The 20,439-nt window shown below is 42.2% G+C and overlaps 1 protein-coding gene across 2 annotated transcripts in view; it reads right to left on the bottom strand.

The window, feature by feature from the left end:
* The window catches only part of zeb1a (zinc finger E-box binding homeobox 1a), a 67,569-nt gene that overhangs the window by 12,932 nt on the left and 34,198 nt on the right, over positions 1 to 20,439 (bottom strand). For both annotated transcript variants that reach the window (XM_053486139.1, XM_053486140.1), the window contains exons 5-9: positions 19,908 to 20,110; positions 13,364 to 13,469; positions 11,419 to 13,103; positions 10,703 to 11,275; positions 10,380 to 10,554 (exon numbers count right to left, since the gene is read on the bottom strand). In XM_053486139.1, the coding sequence (XP_053342114.1) occupies positions 10,380 to 10,554; positions 10,703 to 11,275; positions 11,419 to 13,103; positions 13,364 to 13,469; positions 19,908 to 20,110 (2,742 nt within the window). The remainder of the gene's footprint in view (positions 1 to 10,379; positions 10,555 to 10,702; positions 11,276 to 11,418; positions 13,104 to 13,363; positions 13,470 to 19,907; positions 20,111 to 20,439) is intronic.

The following is a 20,439-nucleotide window of genomic DNA, read 5'->3' on the forward strand; positions in this document are numbered from 1 at the left end:
AATTGCATTGTTTTTAATCAGTCTAGACACAATAATCTTCTTTGGTATTTTTATAAAAAAAAAAAACGGGTATGGGGGCTATCTTGTTTTATTAATCCTTGTGCCTGGTTTAGGTTTGGTATTTAGTGCGCATCTGTTATATTACAACTAAATACCTTTTATTGGGGGTTAAGTGACTGATGTGCCTAACATTTTTCAGCTGAGCCTTTGTTTCACTGAATAATCAACCACCGCGACACCCCTCTCTCTCTCTCTCACACACACACACACAGAGCCGACCAAATCATTAGCACCTCCCTCCCCCAGCACAGCCATTTACTTTCTATCCATTTACTTACATCTGAACTGAGTCGTTTGGGTAACATGGGTCGAACCCCTTACAAATCATAACAGTCTACTGCATTTCATTCTTATAATAACGCAAAAACACAAGCGGGGCTGAAAGACCGACATCTGCTGACGCAGTAGAATGTCCTAACACTGTTTTAATTTTATAGTCATTTATTTCAGTTAATAAAGCTACTATAAATTTAAAGAACACAAAAAATAAGATGACACAAAACCCTACACGCTTCTTTTCTAATTACAAATGATAAAATCAAAAGGCTCACTGTGTTAACATTTATTGTGCTAAAATTTGATCCTAATAAGATTTGATTTAATTTGAATTCTAAAACAGTGGCAGCTGAAACACCTAAAATAGATGCAGGATTATTTTTTATAATCTAAATAAAAATCAAAAGAAAAATATCGCTACTCGCTTACTCCGTAGGCTCCCTGAATAGGCAGCAAAGGGACGGAGCTGCCTATTCGTGCTGGCTGGCGAAAATTAACGTTAATATGATCTCGGGCTTGCTCCGCGTTATAAAAGCAAGGCGCGGAGTTTTGTCCGAGGTCTGGGAAGTACGTGATGTGATGGAGAATATAAAAGAAGCATGTCAGTGGGGCGATGTGACGCGCCCCAGGGACTTTAAACAAGGACACTAGAATTCCGCCCTTTAATCTCTGCGCTGAGGACAGCGCGAGAAAGAGCTGCGCGAGCTCCCGCGGCATCTTCACTCCCGCACCATGCCCGCCCTCGCAGCCCCGCTGCCGAAGAGGAAAAGGCTGCGAGGACGTTTGTGTTAAGTTTTTACGTCAGCAAGGACTCGCACCGGCCATCGACAGCGGGAGAAGCGCTGCCTCTGCGTGCTCAGTTCTGCCACTCCGCGCACCAACACTTATCGTCAGCTGTGTGCCCGCATGCCAGTGTGGCACAGCCCCCGGAACTGCACATGCACAACCTGTATCCCTTTCTTTCCATTCTTCCTCCTTCAACACTTTCCTTCCCCATTTTACCTAAATAAATTACCCTTTTCCCGTAAGACCTCGCCTCGTGTCCGTGCTTTATGGTGCCGCCCGTGCAACATGGGTCGAATCCGTTACAGATCATAACAGCCTACTGCATTTCATTCTTATAATAACGCAAAAACACTAGCGGGGTAGAAGCGCAGTAGAACGTCCTGACAATGTTATAATTTTATGGTTATTTATTTTGGTTAATAAATCTACGACAAATTTAAAGAACACAAGATATAAGACGACACAAAACCCTACACGCGTCTTTTCTAATTACACGTGATAAAATCCAAAGGCTCACTGTATTAACATCTATTTTGTTTAAATTTGATCCTAATAAGATTTAATTTAATTTGAATTCTACATTTGTACTGTCATTTAAGTTCTGTGATTATAAATTTGTTTAACTACAATGTTTTACTTGATTTTATCCGCTACTACGTGCAGTTCTAAAACTCCGTGTCTCATTAATCCAGCAGAGAATGAACTAAGGCATTAGGCGTCAGTCTGTAGTTATATAGCGCCACTTAGCGGTAAAACCCAGCAAACGCACAAAGCCAAACGGTACCGCCGAGCGCCGCAACGGTAGAACCTACATTCCGATTGAGTAACCACTGTAAGTGTTCTATAAGGAGTCAGATGCACTCCCACGGCTGAAGACAACATTGCATCCTCCCTATAGTCCTGGGGCCTCGTGTATCAATGCTGCGTACGCACAAAAACTTTGCTTACGCCAGTTTTCACGGTCGGATTTACTAACAGTGAAATTAACGTGAGAATGTGCGTTCTTATACGCCCACTTCGTGTTTGTTTTATTTCCGTTGACAACTCCTAGAGGCAATTATGTTAGATTACACACTACGTACAAAGTAACGCACCAACACATGTGAAAAACATTGCTATTAATTTATAATTGATAAAATGGGTTCATTGACACAATATTTTTCTACCAATTATTTGATTTAGAACATATAAAAGCATTTGCAAATGTATACAACCCTTAGTTTATGGCAATGGCAGTGTTGGCCTTATTAGAGGACATTGTCAGTGGCGGAATCCGAAGGGAACGCGTTTTTAGGGATCACAGTGATTTTTTGGCCCACGATGATGACTGGCTTATTAGCCGTTTCAGATTTCCAAGAGCTATCCTCTTGGAGCTCTGTGCTGAGGTGGGTCCAAATTTGGAAAGAGAGACAAGCGAGGAGCCATGCATTACCCGTTCCCTTACAGTTGCTGACAACGCTTGGTTTCCTGGCAACTGGTTCTTTCCAAAGGGAACTGGCAGACCGCTCGGGGTTAAGCCAGTCGTCTTTAAACCGTGCAATGCCAACCTTATGGGATGGGATCATCGTATAAGGTTTCCATACCATGCAGTTGACCAGCCAAACGTTAAAGCGCAATTTGCAGCGATCGCCGGTTTTCCTAATGTAATCGGAGCGATCGACTGCATGCACATTGCTATAAAGGCGCCATCTGAAGACGAATTTGCATACGTGAATCGGAAACATTTCCAAATAATAAATGTGCAAATAATATGTAATGCTCAAATGCGCCTAACAAATATTGTGGCACGGTGGCCTGGGACAACCCATGTTTCATTCATCTTCACAAACAGCATGGTTGGGATGAGGCTCCAAGGTGGCAGGGTGCGCGATGGGTGGCTTCTTGGTGAGTGATGTATTTAAAGATATTATTCCAGCTAAGTTTTTTTTTATTTTGTTATTAATTCCGGAGGACAAACTTGCAAACACCAGTTTTTCTCCGGTCTACCTCCAAAAGGAACACCTCCAATTCACATTCTGTGAAGTTTCTCTTCTTGCTTGTTTTTGCCATTACTTTTTCGTTTGGTTTTGCCAAAGTGGAGTCATTACCATATTTATACGGAGGAGGAGGCAGGGAGGGGTTTTGCGCTCGTGCACGTGCGCTCAATTTCACGTTAATTCGGATGTACAAAGAAAATATGCGTGGGATTCATTTACAGCTTTGTCCGTACGCAATGTTTTAGTATGAATTCAACGCAAGTCTTTGTACATGAGGCCCCTGGTCTTGCTTTATCAGACCTTTACCTGTTTGGTCACCTGAAAACAGCCCTATGAGGAAGAAGATTCACTTCTGATGAAAACGTAAAGAAAGCAGCGCATTTTACCAAGATGGCGCCGGTGAGGTCGGCTGCCGTCAAGACTGCTCCGACCACCTTTTCTTTGTTTTTGTTCTTTAAGTTAGTTTTTAGCGTTTTAAAATCAGTCAAATTACCACCATGGAGTACATTAGTTATGATAGAGACACTCTTGTTTCAATTGGTATACAATGTACTCACAATTCGAAGTTTTTAACCCCGGATCCGAGCTGGCCAAGTGAGATCCTGAGGGAGAACAAAGGACGCGATGCGAAGCGGCGGCCCCGAGGCAAACGAGCCGGCGTCAGGAACAGGCTGAGAGCCCGTGCTCACCGCACACCTCTGCCTAGCATCCTGCTCACCAATGTCCAGTCACTGGAAAACAAGCTCGATGACCTCAGGGCCAGGATAAAGTTCCAGAGAGACATTCAGGACTGCAATCTCCTCTGCTTCACCGAGACATGGCTGAACCCAGCGGTGCCGGACCACGCCATCCAGCCGGCCGAGTTCTTCTCGGTTCCCCGCATGGACAGGACATGGGACTCGGGGAAGTCAAGGGGAGGCGGCGTGTGTTTAATGGTGAACAGCAGCTGGTGCAACAGCGCGAGCGTTGTTCCTCTCACACGCTTCTGCACACCAAATCTGGAACTACTGTCCATCATGTGTCGTCCTTTTTATCTACCTCGGAAGTTTACATCGGTCATAATCAGCGCCGTTTGTATTCCACCACAAGCGGACACGGACACTGCCTTATGCGAGCTGCATGAGGCACTCACACAGCACCAAACACAACACCGGGACGCTGCGCTTATTGTGGCGGAAGACTTTAACAGTGCCAACCTCAAACGGGCAGCGCCGAACTTTTATCAGCACATCACCTGCCCCACCAGGGGCGAAAGGTCACTGGATCATTGTTATACAACTGTCAAGGACGGCTACAAGGCACAATCTCGTCCACCGTTTGGTAAATCCGACCACACCGCCATCTTCCTCATGCCAAAATACAAACAAAGGCTGAAACAGGAAGTTCCGGTTCAGAGGGAGGTCGCGCGCTGAACAGACCAATCGGTGGCCGCGTTACAGGACGCATTTGATGACGCAGACTGAGACATATTCAGAAACAGCTCTGATGACGTCAGCGTGTTTACGGAAGCGGTTGTGGGATTCATCGGGAAACTAGTGGATGATACCGTGGAAAAAAAGACTATTAGAACGTTTCCCAACCAGAAGCCGTGGGTGGATAATACCATCCGCGACGCTCTGAGATCTTGCACCGCTGCCTACAACACGGGACTCGCGTCGGGGGACATGGAACCATACAAGGCTGCGTCATACAGCGTCCGGAAGGCGGTAAAAGAGGCGAAGCAGCGCTACGGGAGGAAACTAGAGTCACAATTCCAACAGAGTGACTTTAGGAGCCTGTGGCAGGGACTAAGGACAATTACGGATTATAAAGCAACAACATCCGGTACGACGAACGCGGACGCGACTCTGGCAGACGAACTGAACACTTTCTATGCTCGCTTCGAGGCTGCAGCTAAAGACGCTAGCGATGCTAATGCTAGCGGCGCTAACGGCTACAGACAGGAAGTCACTGCCAGCACCGGAAGTGCGTTCATCACCGAGCATGACATGAGGAGAGCCTTCAAGAGAGTGAACACCAGGAAAGCAGCAGGACCAGACGGCATCTCAGGCCGTATTCTCAGGGCATGCGCAGATCAGCTAGCACCTGTGTTCACTGAGATATTCAACATCTCTTTATCTCAGTCGGTGATCCCCACATGCTTTAAAGAGTCCATTATTGTTCTTGTCCCAAAGAAACCACATCCTGCTTCTCTCAATGACTATCGCCCTGTAGCCCTCACTTCAGTAGTGATGAAGTGCTTTGAACGCCTGGTCAGAGACTTCATCATTTCTTCACTACCAGACACACTGGACCCACTACAGTTTGCATACCGTCCAAACCGTTCCACGGACGATGCAATCTCACATCTCCTTCATACATCTCTCACTCACCTGGACACTCGGAGGGGGAATTATGTGAAAATGCTCTTCATCGACTACAGCTCTGCATTTAATACCATAATTCCCTCCACACTTACCACCAAGCTGGAGCACCTGGGACTCAGCTCATCCATGTGTCAGTGGATCTCCAATTTTCTGACTGGCAGACCACAGGCAGTAAGGATGGGCGGACATGTCTCAGCCTCCATCACTCTCAGTACTGGAGCCCCCCAGGGTTGTGTTCTGAGCCCCCTGCTGCACTCTCTGTACACCTATGACTGCGTGGCCACTACCAACTCCACCACCGTCATCAAGTTTGCTGACGGCACTGTCGTGGTGGGCCTGATCACCAACAACGATGAGACGGCCTACCTGGAGGAGGTTGAAAATCTGAAGAACTGGTGCCAGAGAAACAATCTCCTCCTGAACGTCAGCAAGACAAAGGAGCTGATAGTGGACTTTAGTACAAAGCAGGTGAGGAACTACCAGACCCCCATCATCAACAGGAGCCCAGTGGAGAGAGTGGACAGCTTCAGATACCTCGGTGTTCACATCACGCAGGACCTGGCATGGTCCTGTCACATTAACACCGTGGTAAAAAAGGCCCAGCAGCGTCTGTACCACCTCAGACACTTGAGAGACTTTAGACTGCCCTCCACGGTGCTCAGGAATTTCTACTCCTGCACCATAGAGAGCATCCTGATGAGAAACATCACGACCTGGTTCGGGAACAGCACCATGCAGGACAGACGAGCTCTACAGCTCAGACTTCCCAAGATGGCGCCGGTGAGGTCGGCTGCCGTCACGACTGCTCCGACCACCTTTTCTTTGTTTTTGTTCTTTAAGTTAGTTTACAGCGTTTTAAAACCGGCAAAATTACCACCATGGGGTACATTAGTTATGATAGAGACACTCTTGTTTCTATTGGTATACAATGTACTCACAATTCGACGTTTTTAACTCCGGATCCGAGCTGGCCGAGTGAGATCCTGAGGGACAACAAAGGACGCGACGCGAAGCGGCGGCCCCGAGGGAAACGAGCCGGCGTCAGGAACAGGCTGAGAGCCCGTGCACACCGCACACCTCTGCCTAGCATCCTGCTCGCCAACGTCCAGTCACTGGAAAACAAGCTCGATGATCTCAGGGCCAGGATAAAGTTCCAGAGAGACATTCGGGACTGCAATCTCCTCTGCTTCACCGAGACATGGCTGAACCCAGCGGTGCCGGACCACGCCATCCAGCCGGCCGAGTTCTTCTCGGTTCACCGCATGGACAGGACGCGGGACTCGGGGAAGTCAAGGGGAGGCGGCGTGTGTTTAATGGTGAACAGCAGCTGGTGCAACAGCGCGAGCGTTGTTCCTCTCACACGCTCCTGCACACCAAACCTGGAACTACTGTCCATCATGTGTCGTCCTTTTTACCTTCCTCGGGAGTTTACATCGGTCATAATCAGCGCCGTTTATATTCCACCACAAGCGGACACGGACACTGCCTTATGCGAGCTGCATGAGGCACTCACACAGCACCAGACACAACACCGGGACGCTGCGCTTATTGTGGCGGGGGACTTTAATAGTGCCAACCTCAAACGTGCAGCGCCAAACTTTTATCAGCACATCACCTGCCCCACCAGGGGCGAAAGGACACTGGATCATTGCTACACCACAGTCAAGGACGGTTACAAGGCACAATCTTGTCCACCGTTTGGTAAATCCGACCACGCCGCCATCTTCCTCATGCCAAAATACAAACAAAGGCTGAAACAGGAAGTTCCGGTTCAGAGGGAGGTCGCGCGCTGGACGGACCAATCGGTGGCCGCGTTACAGGACGCACTTGATGACGCAGACTGGGACATGTTCAGAAACAGCTCCGATGGTGACGTCAGCGTGTTTACGGAAGCAGTTGTGGGAATCATCGGGAAATTAGCGGACGATACCGTAGAAAAAAAGACTATTAAAACGTTTCCCAACCAGAAGCCGTGGGTGGATAAAACCATCCGCGACGCTCTGAGATCTCGCACCGCTGCCTACAACACGGGACTCGCGTCGGGGGACATGGAACCGTACAAGGCTGCGTCATACAGCGTCCGGAAGGCGGTGAAAGAGGCGAAGCAGCGCTACGGGAGGAAACTAGAGTCACAACTCCAACAGAGTGACTCTAGGAGCCTGTGGCAGGGACTAAGGACAATTACGGATTATAAAGCACCAACATCCGGTATGATAAACGCAGACGTGTCTCTGGCAGACGAGCTGAACACTTTCTATGCTCGCTTCGAGGCTGCAGCTAAAGACGCTAGCGATGCTAATGCTAGCGGCGCTAACGGCTGCAGACAGGAAGTCACTGCCAGCACCGGAAGCGCGTTCATCATCACCGAGCATGACGTGAGGAGAGCCTTCAAGAGAGTGAACACCAGGAAAGCAGCAGGACCAGACGGCATCTCAGGCCGTATTCTCAGAGCCTGCGCAGACCAGCTAGCACCTGTGTTCACTGAGATATTTAACATCTCTTTATCTCAGTCGGTGATCCCCACATGCTTCAAAGAATCCATCATTGTTCCTGTCCCAAAGAAACCTCATCCTGCTTCCCTCAATGATTATCGCCCTGTAGCCCTCACTTCAGTAATGATGAAGTGCTTTGAACGCCTGGTCAGAGACTTCATCATCTCTTCACTACCAGACACACTCGACCCACTACAGTTTGCTTATCGTCCAAACCGTTCCACGGACGATGCAATCTCTCATCTCCTCCATACATCTCTCACTCACCTGGACACTCGGAGGGGGAATTATGTGAAAATGCTCTTCATCGACTACAGTTCTGCATTTAATACCATAATTCCCTCCACACTTACCACCAAGCTGGAGCACCTGGGACTCAGCTCATCTATGTGTCAGTGGATCTCCAACTTCCTAACTGGCAGACCACAGGCAGTAAGGATGGGCGGACATGTCTCAGCCTCCCTCACTCTCAGCACTGGAGCCCCCCAGGGTTGTGTTCTGAGCCCCCTGCTGTACTCTCTGTACACCCACGACTGCGTGGCCACTACCAGCTCCACCACCATCATCAAGTTTGCTGACGACACTGTTGTGGTGGGCCTGATCACGAACAACGATGAGACGGCCTACCTGGAGGAGGTTGGAAATCTGGAGAACTGGTGCCAGAGAAACAATCTCCTCCTGAACGTCAGTAAGACAAAGGAGCTGATAGTGGACTTTAGTACAAAGCAGGTGAGGAACTACCAGACCCCCGTCATCAACAGGAGCCCAGTGGAGAGAGTGGACAGCTTCAGATACCTCGGTGTTCACATCACGCAGGACCTGGCATGGTCCTGTCACATCAACACCGTGGTAAAAAAGGCCCGGCAGCGTCTCTACCACCTCAGACGCTTGAGAGACTTTAGACTGCCCTCCAAGGTGCTCAGGAATTTCTACTCCTGCACCATCGAGAGCATCCTGACGGGAAATATCACGACCTGGTTCGGGAACAGCACTATGCAGGACAGACGAGCTCTACAGAGGGTGGTGCGATCAGCTGAGCGCATCATCCGCATCGAGCTCCCTGACCTGCAATCGATTTACAGCAAGCGGTGCTTGACCAAGGCCAGGAAGATCGTGAAGGACCTCAGCCACCCCAATAACGGACTGTTCACTCTGTTGCGGTCTGGGAAGCGATTCCGCTCCTTGAAGGCCAACACAGAGAGACTGAGGAGGAGCTTCTTCCCGCAGGCGATAAGGTCTCTCAACCACATCACTATGCGGACCTAACACAATATTTTCACAATCAATCAATCAATCTTTATACATCTATGGACACTATGGACAATTCCACGCACATCACATCTACACTACATGTTTACGTTTACATTCTGGACCATTGCACAAAGACACTTTAATAACCATTGCACAAAGTCACTTTTTCTATGCATATTTGCACACCATTATATTTCTATTTGTACAGTATATTTCTATTTTCAGTTTCTATTTTTAGTTCTATTTTTCCTAGTTAAATTTTATTTTTATTTTTTAATTAAAATTTTCTATCGTATTTCTTTTATTTATATTTATTACTTATTATAAGCTTTAATTCTCTTTTTAAGGTCACTGACGGTCGTTAGGGATGTGAATCGAAAACCGGTTCTTGTTGAGAACCGGTTCCCAGTGTTTCATTGCCTCGGAATCGTTTGCAAAATTTGCAAACGATTCCCTTACCGATTCCAGTGACGTCATCACGCGCATTGCGTAACTTACGCACGTTGCATAGCTTACACTCACTCAATAGTAAGCATGGTGCCTAAGCGGAACAAACGCTCAAAAGTCTGGTTGTATTTCACCAAAAAACATGAAAATAGGGCAACTTGCAATACTTGCAGCGTAGATATTTCCTCAAAGGGAGGAAATACCACTAACATTCTAAAACATTTGCACACACAGCATGCGATAACTATAAAAGAATGTTGCGTTTTCGATCCGCTCCGGACTAACAGTTCTCAACCCAGCATTCTTTCAATTGAGAATCGATAAAGGAATCGATAAAGAATTGAATCGTTAAGCAGAATCAAAAATGGAATTGGAATCGTAAAAATCTTATCAATTCCCATCCCTAGCGGTCGTGTAAGCATTTCACTACATTTCGGACTGTGTATGTGACAAATAAAATTTGAATCTGAATTTGATTTAAATGAGGGAACTATAAAACCTTGTTGACAGATTGACAAACTGAATTGAAATAATGTACTTATAAAAGGTAATTCAAATAAATTCTACAACCAGAGTGCAGATAATTTTTGACTCACCCTTATATAACCACTATATATAACTGCGTATTAGCATCCTTCTCCAAGTTTTAAATAACTGCCTACACATATGGTGGCAATCTGGCCTGTATTTGTTAAGACAAGCCTTGAATTTTTTTTGTGATGTACCTGTGTGTTCATATTTGTGACGTAGTAAAGAGCTGCTTTTCTGGAAAATCTTGTCACATAGGTCACATGCATACTGGCCACCATGTATCTTCCGTCTCTTCTTGTTGGGGGAAAGGTTGCTGTCATTCAGCCCTTCCCATCCAGACAAGGATTCATTTCCAGCATCAATCTTCTCCTTTTGAAAAAAGACAGGATGGTTAATAACATTAGAAATGGAGTTCTGTAGTTATGTTATGTTAAAGAATTATGAGAGCCAACAAGACATTTAATATTAAAATATATAGCATGTAACATTTCAACAGGTATGTCAGATGCTTTCTTACCTGACAGCCATTTAGTACTCCTCCCTGCATGTCTGTGTTTGGTGGCGTGATAGTGGAAGGAGTGGTGTTAGCCTTGTTGGTTGAAGGGGAAGTGTACGTGTAGGACAGCTGGGGGATGAGGATTGTGCGCTGTTTGGTAGAGATAGCAGATCTGAGGCAGGGGATTCCACCAGGCTCTGCTATGGCAACAAGAGTTGGCAAAGGTGTGGCTATGATATTTATAGGACTTGTAGTGGACTGTGTCACATATATGGTGTTTCCATCCAATGTGTCTTTCTTGAAACATGTGAGATTTATCGGTTCCTCTTGGGTGGTGACAGATGGCTTTGTGGCCGACACCTCACTGGTGACAGAGGTGTTACTATTACAAAAAGAGGACTTTGGAAGTGAGAGATCCAAAGGTTCAACCTGCCCTTTCTCTTCCAGATCCTCTGTCTTTATGATGCTAAGATAATTTGTAGTGAGGTTTAGAGGAGAAGGATCACTGTTCTGGCTCACTGACTCCTCAGCTGAAGTTTCCAGAATTTGGGTGTTGGTGTCCATACTGGAATCTTGTTGAGAGTTTGCAATAGTCTGTAAAAAAATAAAACTGTAAGGTTTTAATTGAATAATCACTGAGAGCTTCTATATATATGCTAATATTTGCTAGAGAATATCTGATTTATTACAATTAATTCAGAGTTAGAATCTTAAAGGTACAACAATTCTGTGACTACCTGTTGCCCATTTAGGGGATTTTCAGGGTAGTCAAGTAGTATGTTCTTTAAGCGCATTCTTTGAAACCATCTACTGACCACATCCACTGGCAAACTGACCAATTCCGCAACTCGAGAGAGCTGCTCTTCACCAGGGTGTGAGTTTTTGCTGTACGCCTCAATTAGGGGCAAAAGACTCTTCACTGGTGGCTGATCTGCACTTTCAAAATTATCCTTCCCCAGCAGAGAAGAGAGACACTTGTCAGATCCTTGTTCAATGCTGTTGAGATAATTTAAGATATCAGTGTTGCTGGGGCTGTTGTCACAAAAAAGACATGTAGCATAGTTATGGAAGCCATCACCACAAACAACACTTCTGTGAGGAGTTGTTGAATCACTCTGGGCCATCAGTCCCTCTTTCCTTTCTTTCTCTATCTGTAAAGTTTCTTTACATTCTGTCTTATTCTTAAACTCGCTTTCGTTTTTTAACTGAATTCCCTTTAGGAAAGTTGACCCCATGGCTGCAGGCTGGCAGTTGTCCCTAGGGGTACTGGTCTCTTCTCCAACTGGACTCAGTTTATTTAGTGAATTTTGTTTTGCTTTCATGATGGTATATTCTGGAGTTGATTTCAGACCTGTAGTTCCTATTGTTGGAGTTACTTGTGGGTTCACGGCTGCTAACTGTCTCACAACCATTCCTGGGGACCCATTGACTGTTTTTAAAAGCAACAGTGCTGGCTGTGTATGCTTTGTTTGTCCTGGTACTAGCTTTGTGACCTTTATAATGGACGTTGCTTTATTTGGAACAGCTGACTGCGTGGATTTAAGTATACTTATTTGTGCAGGTACTTGTCCAGAGGTGGGTGATTTTGGGGCTGGTGAGACATTTGGCTGTGCTGTGATAGTTTGTGCCATCTTTGGGTGTTTTATTGAAATCACCTTTCCCAGTTCTGGTGGTGCCATATTTGGCTCTTGCACTTTTGTTTGGGCCACAGTTTGAGGTGGCAATACTGACTGTGCTGTGTTCGAATCCGATGTGCTAATCTGTGGGTCTACATTATAGTTTATGATAATTTTGGAATTTCCATCCTGATCCAGCACAGGTAGAGAGATTGCAGAAATGACTTGCAAATGAGAATGGGCAGTCTGCACAATCATTGCTTGTGCTTGTGGCTGGCCTGGATTAACAATCTTACTACAAGTTCCATTAGTATTCGAGCTAGCCACAGTCTGCCACATCATGTTTCCGTCCACTGTCACTTTCAGCATGTTTTGGAGGTCTCGTAGGTTGATGCTAATTGGCTGAACTAGACCCACAGTAGGTAGAAGTAATGTTTGTACTACACCAGGAGGAGCAGTCTGAACAGAAATTCCACCCCCATTAGTAGTTGTGCTGGTAGAGGTGACAGTAGTTGTAGAAACAACTGATGTAGTTCTGACAGGTTTAAGTTCATGCTCATCAGGCTCTTCTTTAATCTTCTTAGGAGATAGCGGTTCCTCCAAAGCTTTACCAGTGTCTAACTTCTCCCGCAAAAGGATACGTGTAGGGCGAGTAAGAGTAAGAGCTGCTTTGATTCCAGGAGAGTGGGACAATCCATTAACAGCAGGGGGAACTGCTACACACTTCCTACTGCTGATATGAGAACTGTAGGACCCAGAATGGGAGAAGCGCTTCTTACAGTTAGAACACTCATATGGCTTCTCACCTAGACAGAGAAGTAGGACACCATCATGTTTGTTGATTATGCAATTACAAAGCACTCACTAAATTTGGCTGAAAAAAAAAGTATAAATGCCATAGAAATTCCATACAAATACAGTAAATCTTCCAACCAACCTCAACCTATTATGAAACGTTATGACAAAGGTGACTGACTATAAAGACATTCATATAAGGTCACAGTCTGTTCCTCAATGTTAAATTTAAATAACTCAGTAATACAATGGTGATACTGTAGCAACTAACCACTGTGGATGCGTAGGTGCTCCTTTAGATGATGCTTATATTTAAAAGCTTTAGAACATTCTGTACATTTGAACTTTCTGTTTCCTCCTGAATGTGAAACCATACTCTGAAAGAGAAAAGAAGAAAGTATTCAGAATTCTTGTTCAGGTGATACTGGAACAGCTTTTTCCAAAAATTTTTATGTTTGTATTCTAAAATAGACTAAATTCATTTGAGTGGCCAGAGAGACTCATCAGACCTAAGAATTTTGTTTCTCATGGTCTGAGAATCCTTCGGGTGCCTTTTGGCAAACTCCAGGCGGGTTGCCATGTGCCTTTTTACTAAGGTGTGGCTTCCGTCTGGCCACAGACGGAAGCTCTGACAGAGTGACCATCGGGTTCTTGTTCACCTCCATGACTAAGGCCCTTCTCCCCCGATCGCTCAGTTTAGATGGCCGGCCAGCTTTAGGAAGAGTCCTGGTGGTTTTGAACTTCTTCTACTTACGGATGATGGAGGCCACTGTGCTTATTGAGAGCTTCAAAGCAGCAAAAATCTTTTTGTTTTGATTTGAGACTTGAGACAATCCTGTCTCGGAGGTCTATAGACAATTCCTTTGTCTTCATGCTTGGTTTGTGCTCTGACATGGTCTGTCAACTGTGGGACCTTATATAGACAGGTGTGTGCCTTTCCAAATTATGTCCAATCAACTGAATTTACCACAAGTGGACTCTAATTAAGCTGCGGTAACATCTCAAGGATGATCAGGGGAAACAGAATGCGCATGAGCTCAATTTTGCTCAAGGCTGTAAATACTTATTTACATGTGCTTTCTCAATTTTTATTTTTTAAATGAATTTGTAAAAATCTCATGTAAACTTTTTTCATGTCGTCATTATGGGGTGTTGTGCGTGGAATTCTAAGAAAAAAAATAATTTAATCTATTTTAGAATAAGGCTGTGACATAACAAAATGTGGAAAAAGTGATGCGCTGTAAATACTTTCCGAATGCACTGCAGAATTAAAAATTGTATGCTGTCCGAATTATATCATCATGCAAAATTAGAATGTTTTGTACATTCACAAAAGTCTTAATTGGTTAAAAACAGAAACAAAAGTGGAAATATTCGATATTCATTTCTGTCCATACTGTAAAGGCACTTAAAAATATGATTCAAATTTATCTGATGTGAGGCCATTCCAGGCAAAAAGAAAAAAATGGGGGGACAATTTACATAGCATTCCTCCTCCTACTGTCTCCAGGGCTAAAAAGGCACATCCCCACAGCTACAAAATGCAATTAAAAGCTGTCCCCACAGGGTTTATTATAACAGGGATGTGCCACAAGCACATGGATATGATTGATCATGTGTCCACATATTTTCACATACAGCATAGGCATTTAAAAGATTAGATTTTCGATAATGAAGCTATTTTAATAGTTAATAGTACGATCCTCTTAAGACAGTGCTATGATTTAAATTTGCTTTAATTGGTCAGACTTAGGCTCAGTAACATTATGGGCAAAAAAATGACCAGGTTATCCTATCAACTGATTTTCCCCTATATTGTCACAAGTATTGATTAAACCCCAATTAATTAGGCAGTGAAAACAATGCCACAAATCTAAAGGCAGTCCAAAGACACATCTATTACAGATCTGGCAATTAAGAATGCACGTTTCGAGAAAAGGGACTTGCCGCACTGTGAAAATGCCTTTCATTACCTGTAGGGGGCAGTCAAGTTTCAGTCTGAAGTATTGTGTGTCTACTGAGCCGAAAATGTGTTATGTCTCTTAGGCGCCCATTGACGGCAAGCGACAAAGCTCATAAACATGTCAAGCTCAAACAGGAAATACTGATATGCATTTGTTTTTCATTTTCTTCTCTCCTTCAATGATGATACTTCTTTGACTGCGCTTTCTCCAATCATTATTATTATTATTAGTAGTAGTAGTGCTCCAAATTTATTATTGTTATTAAGTGTGCCGGCGGGGAGTCATCGTGCGGTGCTCCCAAAATCCCCCCAAAAACGCCCCAAAAAGTCCCATATGCTTAACATTGAGGTCGGCCTCTGCTGTGACATCACGGCTGTGACTATGATTCAACGGAAAGCCCGACCACGCACTGGATGGTATCCAAGCTCATTAGGAGTGACCCAGCCGTCACAATGGCACACTTGAAATTTCTCCAGAAATTTTCGCTCTCTATTTATTCTTATTATTATTGTAATGCACCCGTGCATGTGTGCAAAAAGACTACAAAGATGTACGATATGTTAGCCTAAAACATTATTGTTTTATTGTGTTTATGCGCTTTAAATATACACTAAACAATAAACACTGCCTTGGGCAAAGTAAAAGTGAGTTGCTAGTGCGGCTTTTTGATCATCGCTGAACCCAAACAGCAAAAGAACTTAATAATAATAATAATCAAAAGAATAATAATCATCGTCATTTTAGCTGTTTATGTCCAGCATTGAATTATTCTTTAATTATTAATAATTAAAGCTGCTCAAATCGTGCATGCTTTCACTTAAAAAAATGCAGTCTTTAATCAGCAAGTATATGTCGCCCTTTTTTATGATTGATAAATATTATGACTAAAACAAAGCTGCTCGTGTCTAATATCGGGAGCATTTTCATCAAAGGGGAGATGAAAAGTGAAAGTGTGTACCAACAACATAGCACAACAACATAGTGTCAATTGCTGAAATGTGGTTATGCAAAAAATCTTTTAGTGAATGTAGTGCGTGTACGCACTTTGCTGAGTCTTGATCTAACGTCAGATGAATGCGCACATCGATATGAGAGATTTATAAGAGATTTCTCTTTCCCAGAAATACAACAAACACACATTTATACGTGTTAAATAAGTGTGCGAAACGCACACCGATGTGAGCCGCTTTATCTTAGTCATAATATACTAACATATTTTTGCTGTGTAGTGGACCACGCGAGCACAACCTCTCGCATGTCGTGGAAACACCACACCGGCAGAAGTAGACTAATGATTATGAATTTGTCAGGGAAAACAGCAAGGAAACTGACTGGCCAAACCAGCACTAACAACAGCTCAAGGGCTTGTAAAAAAATATATTATATAGACTAATTAAGTTCACTAGCTAACGATTTTATTTGTACAAAGAATGAACTGTTATATAGCTTCTGTTTGTATCGGTTTATTGTTATTATAAAAGAAATTACATTTAAAGACATCAAAATTTAAATATAGAAAAAAGTGGGAAAATAGACTTTCAGAATAGAACATTAAAATAACAACAAAAAATACACTTCTATCTTTGGTATAATATGGTTATAGTATAATATATCGCGGCTGTGTGACGCACCCTGTACTTTGCGTTCCAGACTCTTTAGTGGAAGTTGTTGTTTATTTCATTTATTTATTTTTGTCTTTAATGTTAACTACACAAAGCAGTGTCTCCCACCTAGGAGTTTCCCCAGCATCAGATTAATGGACATAAGTCCTTATCGGTTAAATTTTTGGTGACATTTTTTTTTTAGCACACACCTAATCAATAATATTTTTAAAAAGTTTTATCCGGCATTATAATTCTTCTCTTTAATTTCCTGCATAGTCTAATAAGCGCTCAACCGCACGCATAATCAAAAGAATAATATTGTTCTTTTTGCTGTTTCTGTCCACAATTTAATAATTAATTAATTATCAATAATTGAAACTGCTCACATTGTGCTCACAAAAAAACCTACGTGCGTAGCTTTTCTAATTACACATAATAAAATCTTAAGGCTCACCTGTGATAATGTTTACTTTGCTTAAATTGGATCTTAATAAAATTTAATTTAATTTAAATTCTACATTTGCACTGTAATTTTAATACTGTGAGTATGAAATCATTTAACTACTAAGATAAGAACTAACTACTCGCTGAATACAATGCGACAGCACGCAGAATCCCCGGGCTTTAACTGCGCTTTCTCCATTCATTAGTACTGTGGTAGTACACTAAAAAATGCTGGGTTTCTGTAAACACATCAATGATTTAAGAATTTAATTAAACACGAATATATATAAGGGGCATTTGAATTCAAATCCAACATTTTAATGGTTAGTGATTGCTGCATGGGCGTCAACTCGCACATTCTGTAATATTCCACTGTCATTCATACTGCCATTGTTTTAGAGCCCTATACTAAAGCATTCTCTAGTTAGTAAGTAAATAAGCAAATAAAAGATAAATAAATGAATAGCTTTAAAAGGAGCAGTTATCGCCTATGACACGTAGCCTTCTGAGTTTGGTTCGGAGTTGGTTGGTTGGAAGCACGTTTGAAGGAAAAGATAACATCAAAAACACAATCTCTCCGTGCACACACACACAAACTCTCCGTGCACACACACACAATCTCTCAGTGCAGATAGACCGTGCAGGGAACAACTAAACAACAGGTCTTCACTTCGTAATACAACTGGTCATTAATAAAAATGAATATTTAGGCCTAAAAAAATGCTTCAAAATACATCTAAAATTCCTTCATCGGCGTGTATAAACCCGCAGCCTTAACAAAAGGCAGCATTTTGATCAAAAGGATGATAAACGCGTGCGAAAAAATGCAGACATGAAGAACTATACTTGACAAAAATATAGAGAATAAGAATCATGTTTATAATAAGATAATTAATTTAACCAGACCGACCAGTATTAGACACAAATATTCGATATGGTAGTATATGCAATTAAAATCATTTACACATGAGTGCTCAAATGTAAAGCAAACGCAATTATTAATGTATTGTGTATATTTAACTTCATTCAGCCGTTTAAGTTATATGAAAAATAACGTTCCTACAAGCCTACTATTATTTTCTGTTTAAATTTAAAAATTCCTGCGCGTGGGCAAAAAGATGAAGTACAACAAAAAACTAAAGTGAAAAATCTTTAATAAAGTTAGCCTAATAAAATATTGTTTCCAATGCTGAAGCCAACATGATTTTGTTTAAGTCTATTCGCTGAATACAACATGACAGCGCGCTCCGAGGTGACACCCACAGCACCCAGTTACTGTAATCCCCCTTCTCACCTTTCATTTACAATAGGTGTGAAGTTATCAAACTGGTTTCGCTGCTGGGGGGATTCGCAAAATTAGGGATTTTAAAACAAATTAACAAGACCGAGCAGACGTCTCTGTCTAAAATGTATTTCGCCAGCAAAACATAAACATAAATAGATATAAAATGTTTAATGGTTACAATTAAATTAGACTTCATAGTTGGATTTGATACTCTGAGTGTAATTCATAAATTTAGCGTAGTAAAAGTACCCTAGCATGAGTTAATATAAATATAATTCTCAAATCCTCGAGGTAAACATTTGTGGTATTTAATAGCATTCACTGTTTTTTTTTTAAATATATAGTAGTTATTCAGTTACCGATTTTTCTACTGACTTTATTTGACATACTGACTTTATTTACAGTGTTCAAATAAATTCAGTTACTGCATTATGTTTCAGGACATCCTTAATTTACATTTTGCTCCTAATTATATGTCCACAAATACTTTGACAACATACACTTATCAACATACACTTATCAACAAGTATCAAGAATGTGCAATTCATATGAATGTCCATATGAATGTCAAATATGAGATGCACGCACAAACACACACAAACTCTCCGTGCACGCACACACAATCTCTCTGCGCGAAAACAATGCGAGTAGCCTATATACTGTACATGTATTTGTCTTTGGTGCATTTTTACAGAATGTCTGCATTTTTAACAAAACGCTGCCTTTTGTAAAGTGAAAGTATGAGCCGCAGGTTTCCGCATGGCAAAGAAGAGCTTTATTTTAGTCATAAATTCACAATCACATTCCTTATTCCCAGCCGTGGTCAAATAATGGATGAAATTATTGTTCAATGCTGGACACAAACAGCAAAAAACATGATGAGAAGGCCGAAGCACTTCGTGTTTATAAAATAATATTTTCCTAATATGATAAAATTATATATATATATATATATATATATAATTTTATCATATAAAATTATCAGATTTTAAGGTAGCCTACTATTAGGTAATTAAATTCATTTAATTTAAGACCATTTAAACCGAGGCATTGCCATGTCTTTTATTGTTTTGTCCCTGTTAAGACATTACAAAAACTACATAAGAAACTTGGGGCACATTTGGGGATCTCATTTCATCCTTATAAAAATAATATGAAGCGCATGTACATCATCATGAAAAATCTGTTGTAAAACAAAAGTAAATTCATGTTTGCTTTAGCATTGGAAACAATATTGTTTTAGGCTAACTAATTATACACAATTCTCCGTCGCACTTGGTCTGGCTTTTAAATAAAGTCCTGCCATGCGCCATCTGGCAGATATTCAGTGAAGCACAACACATTTATTTAAATTCCCAAATGTTGCTTGTGGCAAGTCGCGGCACGCCGCACGCCAAATTGCAGCATCTCGCGGAAAAAAAACATGCACATTCTTAATGGCCACATTTGTATGTCTGGGATGGATATTCATGTTAAATGTCCAGAGCTTATGTAGGAATTAAAAAAGGCAAGATGTACCTGATCTCTTCCATTTTTGTGTGTGTTCATGTGTCGGTCAAGCTGTGTGCGATAGGTGAAAGTGTAGCTGCAAAGGGAGCAACTGAAGTCCTCCTTGTTTTTCTCATGATGCAGTTTTATATGGTCCTTCAGAGATGTGTGACGCTTGTATCTCCGGGAACAGTACGGACATGAGTAAAGCTGAGAAATCTCATCAGATGTACCTAAGAAAAATATTCACATTAGATACATTTGCTTCTGGTTTTTGTGGTGACATAAAAAAAAAATAATAATAATAATAATAATAATAATAATAATTATATATATATATATATATATATATATATATATATAAAGAAAGGACAGTAGAAAATGTATTACCAGGCTGTTCGCAATCACTTAAATATTATAACATATTAAATGGGGTGGAAAGTAGGAAGTAAAAATGAGATGGGAAGAAAACATAATACTGTACTATTTTATACAATATTCCCAGAAAAAGTTATAAACATACCAGACATATTGAAAAAGGGCTTGAATTAGAATCACAATA

This window comes from Clarias gariepinus, chromosome 25, assembly GCF_024256425.1.
Source record: "Clarias gariepinus isolate MV-2021 ecotype Netherlands chromosome 25, CGAR_prim_01v2, whole genome shotgun sequence".
NCBI lineage: Eukaryota > Metazoa > Chordata > Actinopteri > Siluriformes > Clariidae > Clarias > Clarias gariepinus.